Source organism: Arctopsyche grandis, chromosome 9 (assembly GCF_051622035.1).
Source record: "Arctopsyche grandis isolate Sample6627 chromosome 9, ASM5162203v2, whole genome shotgun sequence".
Taxonomy (NCBI): Eukaryota; Metazoa; Arthropoda; class Insecta; order Trichoptera; family Hydropsychidae; genus Arctopsyche; species Arctopsyche grandis.
In genome coordinates, this window is record NC_135363.1 from 2,344,579 (window position 1) to 2,350,578 (window position 6,000).

The following is a 6,000-nucleotide window of genomic DNA, read 5'->3' on the forward strand; positions in this document are numbered from 1 at the left end:
AACATGACTGGCATCGAAGAGGTCCAAGTAATGTGCCAGTAAGTTAAGGAGTCGAACAGCTCTCGAGAGGGGGGAGTTCATGAGCACGTTTGATTTAGCCCTAATTGGCAAAAATATATCATGTTTTCTTAAAACTCTATGATTTTCCGGGGCCCAGAATTTTAGTTTCTCCAGGATAGCGGGATTGTGAATCTCTCCTCTAAGTAATTTTACGAAATGTTTCCCAAGAAATAAATCTCTTCTCTTTGCCAGAGAGTTGAAACCCAAAGCTCCCAAGACAAAGGCACTAGGGAACAGATATGGATAAAATCCAAATGTCTTCAGATATAAAAATCTAAGGAATTTCCTTTGGACTCGTTCCAATATTAGAGAGTAACGAAGTTGATAGGGAGACCATATAATGGAGCCAAACTCGAGCACACTGCGAACTAATGTACAATATAAGAGATGAATGGCAGTGAGCCCTAGTTCGGACGAATTACGGATTACGAATCCAAGGATTTTTGTTGCCCTATCACAGATATTCTCAATGTGAATGTTGAAACTCCAACTATTTTCGAAGACTATTCCCAGATCAGATATAAATAATTCTCTCTGAAGAAGAGAATCATTAAATTTATACGGATATTTAATAGGAGAACGAGAACGAGAGTAAGAAATGACCCGACACTTTAGGATATTGAAGGGAAGTTTATTAACATTAGCCCATTCATAAATAGAATTCAAATCCTCTTGCAAATAAAGAGCGTCAGGTAAATCAATTATTCTCTTATAGATTTTTAAGCATATAATAAAAATTTAGAATGATGAATAGAAGATTGAATATCGTTGATAAATATTAGGAATAATAATATATCACAGTCGTAAAATGGCAGATCCTAAATACGCACATATAATTAAATGATTTAAATAAGCTACTATCAAGAATATATTATTTAAAAAATAATGTGTAACCTCACAGAAAAACTATAATTGTGGAATCGTGAACTTAATATTAAGAACTGCTGAGATTCAAAGATATATAATAGATAAAGAGATTTCAAAGTTGTTTTTACGCATCTGTTTTAGCTTAAAAAAACCCAAAAGCAGCCGTTGCAAATTTCGGAAACAAATTCATTTGAAACGGCAAATTTATTTGCCGTTTTAAATGATTTTTTTTTATTTTAAATCCATAATAACATTCACAAACATTTTAAATCCATAATAAAAGTAGGTATGTGGCCCCAATATGTAAAGGGCAATTCCTTCGAAGAAAAATCAATTATATTTCGGAAATTCCTATGCATTTTGCCATAAATCATTTGACTACTTTTTTATGTTTTCAAGTACAAGGATTTGCGATAGTGTGGGATTTGCGATAGATAAGGATACTTTCTATACCTGAAGTTGGGTAGGTCATTGAAACTACATACTTTCAATAATATTTTATTGGTTTATGACCTGGTCCATTACTAAATCTCAAAGAAACCGCTCAAGAAAGAAAGTAATGTAGCTTTTTTTTGTTCAAAGAAATATACGCCTATTACCTAAGAGCGTTTATACACATTTATTTTGATCTTTCATAGAAATTTAAAATTCATAATTGTTAATTTTGAGAAAAAAACATTAATTAAAGAAAACCTTAAAAAGCCGGTTGATCGAGCCAAAAAGCCGGTTTTCGGTTTTTTGAAAAATGGTCAAAAAGCCGGCTTTTCGGTTTCGGCTTAAACCGGCTTGGAAGCCCTACGTCAAAGTCTAACGTAATTTTTTTAGCAAACTCTGAAGACTAATCCAGAAGGTTTTGTACGTATTGTAAGTTTGTACAAATACAAGCATACAATACAATATATTTATTTATTTAAATTTTGGACCATTGTAGGATTACAGGATATTGTAATGCGCCACAATGGTCAATTTAATAGTTGAATGTACCTCGCTTATCAATGTAGTGTTATGTACCTCGCTTATCGAGTGTTATGTACCTCGCTTACACTGTTCGACACGAAAAATGGTTTAGAGGCGAGATATGACTTTTCTTATAGATCTATGCCCAGTGAACACGAATCTGGTAATAAAAAATGTTGATTGGCTCGAGATTCGGAGATATGTATATGTGCTTTTTAAATCGCGCGATTTTTCTATATCTTGGTGTTATTCGGTCGATGTCTCAAAATCTGTCAATTTTCTGTTCAAAATGAATATTGAAATCTATAGTCGGGTATTTTATCTTTCATTTATAATACTTTTTAGCTTTCAAATCTCTCTAAATAGTCGTCCAGTTCAAATAAAAAGTCAAAAGTACGTATTTTCACTTGGGATTTTTTCTCACTGTTAATACTATTTTACATATATTTAGTTTTTTCTATTGAAACATGTTTATTGGGATAGTTTTCTGGCTAAACTATTTTTTGTTTTCGTTTAAAAGGGTTAATTGGAAGTGTGCTGAATTTTAAATCGGTAAAATTGCGAGATAAAAGCTCGTACTAGTATTTACTCGTATTTACACGAATCTGAATTGAATTAATAGGGATAATATATTAAATTGTCTTTATATGAGAATTCAATAAAATTCCACTTAGAAAAATCATATTTCGACTATTCTTGTGAATTAATAACAAAAATTCGTTTATTTTATCGAGGTTATCAACTATCAATGTAGTTCCCACAATAATCAAATTCACTTTCTCATATTCATATACGTGAGTAACAAATCCTGTAAAGGGATAGTTAGATAAGACAGGAGTGCCGGACGTTGCCCAACCCAGGAATGCCGGACTTTGCTCAACCCAATAGATATAAATCATTTATATAGATCACGATTCGACCACATAAGTTAGTTATCACCATAGAGAGTGGTAGTCATCACTATCGAGACTCCGAGAGTGGTAGTCATCGCCATCGAAACTCCGAGACTGGTAGTCATCGCCATCGAGACTCCGAGAGTGGTAGTCATTAATATCGACCCCGCAAGTGACGGTCAGCACAGCACCAGAATAAATTGAACCAAAGTTAATTAGTGAAACAAATTTCTTCGTATCTCATTTTAAATTCATCATCGTTCCATAATTAAATCTGTAGTTTTCGAATATTTCTACCAATAACATAAATGTAACGTTCTTATGATTATAAAGAAATCTTGGTTTATTAACCAAGTAATTTAAAAAATATATAAATTGCGTTTTGGAACATGACAGTAGGTATAATGATATTATTTTAAACCGCAAGCATATGTGTGCTTGCAAAAATCAACAATTTCAGACCACTTGAAAAGTCACTTGATAAAATCGAAACAAGGAAAACTGTGTAGGTTTGTATGTATGGACATATCCAAACACGTTATTCAATGTAGGTATTCAGATAATAATTACAAACCGCAAGCATATTAACGCTTGCAAATAATAATTTACAAACCGCAAGCATATGTGTACCTGCGGCAATCAATTATTTTGGATTAGATGAAAGTCACCTTAAATCGACACGAGGCAAACTGTATACATTGTATGTATATATATATATATATATATATATATATATATATATATATATATATATATATATATATATATATATATATATATATATAAATATATATATATATATATATATATATATATATATATATATATATATATATATATATATATATCCAAACACATTATACAATGTATAACACCCACAGAGACATCTATTTTTTAAACAATTCAGCGAAATTCAGTAAATACATATCAATTTTCATCCACAGAGCATTTATGAGCAAATTTCTAAATTTGCAGCATTTTATACAACTCGGCGAAATTCGAAATTACTGATAATTTGAGATTTGCGTGAAAATAGGTTAGGTTACCAATTTGTTGGAACCGTTTTAATGAAAATCAGATAAATTGGCAAACTCTGATAGGAAATGATCGATTTGGAGTCACAAATCCAAGGTCTGTTAAAGTCACTAGTCTATTCTACTATGTATATGTATATGTTTTATATATGTTTTACAAAAAATTGCTTTCAAATAAGTATACGAAGTAAGCATGCAAGCTCTACCCATATTTCAAAACACTTCAAACCGTTCCAAATAGCAAACGTGTCATTTTTTAAAGATGCAACGTAAAAGACAGTCTAAAAATAAATGAGGTCAAGCGTCGATGCATTCACACTGCACTCGAAAGATTTCATTGCTGGTGCAACGGCAGCATTTCTGGAACTTTTCCCGTGTAACTGAATACTCTACGTTTGAAGTCAGCATACAAATACATACATACAATATACTTGATATTACACAAGGGCGAAGATGCAGGAGAAGCGAATAGATTAAGAAACTGGAGAGCTGTATCGATTTGCATTAAAAGTGGATACACCACTCTACCTTCGTCCATAGCAACCCTCGTAAAGACCAGTTTGTCTAATTAAGTGGAGCAGGGTGTAAAAACGATCGGGGGAATGTCGAGCAATTCACCTGGAAATGTGGCAGGGGTGAGTTTGTACACTGTATGCTTCCGAGTTAGGCTTCTAAAAGGTCCTAAAATTACATGTAATTCAATTTGGAGCTTCTAAAATTGCATGTGATTCAATTTGGATCTCGCTTGCACCCAAATATTACGCGCTACAACCATATACACAACGAAAGCATTTAAATTGCAATTACCGCTTGAGTTAGTACGTTTAGATAAAAAAAATATTGAGATAGAAAACCAATTCTTATAAACGTGGTGAAATAAAAAATTTGCCAAATAAATGAAAAATAGCACGAAAAAAAAATCCATAAAAAAAAATATATTTTTGACTTTTAAAATTTGCTTGACAATTAATTAGAAGTATTTTAAAGCAATGAAATATAGCAATAAATAGGAAAAATATCTGACTATTGATTCCAATACTCACTTTGAGCGTAACAATCCTAAATTTTGAGTTAAAGACCGCAAAAGCCAAAAAACTGTAAAAATCGCGGATTTTTTTAAACGCTCATATCTCGTAAACGATCACCCACCAACAAAAATAAATATCATATTCGAATTCAGTGGGTCAAACTTAGTAAAGATTGGCTAGTCTCCGCTCTGGTATTTTTTTTGTTGCTCAGTGTTATCGGAGATTATTTTCAACCTCTTTGTCTGGTAGCCTGCGCTCATCGTTATTTTCATAATTGAATGTGATGTATTAGTGAAATTTTGATCTTCTCTCTCCCATTTGGGCCTCGTGGGGATGTTTTGTATTTGCGGCTGGTTCTTATACATATATCGGTGTTGGGTATAATTGCAAGATATTCCCTACTTTGTATTTTGATATTTTTTCATTACCTGCTATTATTATAATGCTATTGCTTTTTACATTTATGTATAAATGTATTTTTGTCTGTGTATATATGTACATAAATATGTATGTATGTATTTTTATTTTTCTCATCTCTCTGTATTTAAATACATAAATAAATTATATCATTTAAAAATTCCCGGGACACGGAACATTGAAAATTCCGTAAATGTCTGGGAATATCTATCCCGGCTCGATCCGGGCAGAAACCACAGCATGTACATACATATGTATGTATATATGTATGTATAAGGCAACCCAATGTGTTGTTTGACGTTGAAAGCGTGAAACCTCACATCAATAATTGATTATGTTTCAGTTGTGTTATTTATAACTATTGTTAGGCGGTTTATGAATGCTTTTCAAATAATAATTTAATACCATAAAAAGGCAATTTCAACAGCAAATGTATAAATGTGTGGGATTAAAATTTCAATAAAAAAGATTTCAATGATTGGGGTTTCAATCAAAATTATGATCCCGGCTTAAACTAATGTAATTAAATATATTACTAAGAGGTTTGGGCCGCGTAAGTGTTGATATAAAAGCGGCAAGTATGAAAACGATCGGATAAGAGGTAAATTGTCCTCTGAATAATTGTAATCGTAAGTGAAACGTAAAGGAGGTTTGTAAAAATACACCACTCTATTAATATTAAAATCAATAGAGCAAAAAAGCTCGGTTTTTCAAGAAATTGGCAGTAGTGAACCATATTCTGTG

General features: G+C 32.0%; 1 protein-coding gene across 1 annotated transcript in view; it reads right to left on the reverse strand.

The window, feature by feature from the left end:
- sei (potassium voltage-gated channel seizure) overlaps positions 1-4,349 on the reverse strand; it is a 58,890-nt gene extending 54,541 nt beyond the window's left edge. The window contains exons 1-2 of the mRNA XM_077438198.1: positions 4,236-4,349; positions 4,018-4,092 (exon numbers count right to left, since the gene is read on the reverse strand). Coding sequence (XP_077294324.1) covers positions 4,018-4,092; positions 4,236-4,349 — 189 coding nt within the window. The remainder of the gene's footprint in view (positions 1-4,017; positions 4,093-4,235) is intronic.
- Positions 4,350-6,000: the final 1,651 nt, after the last annotated feature.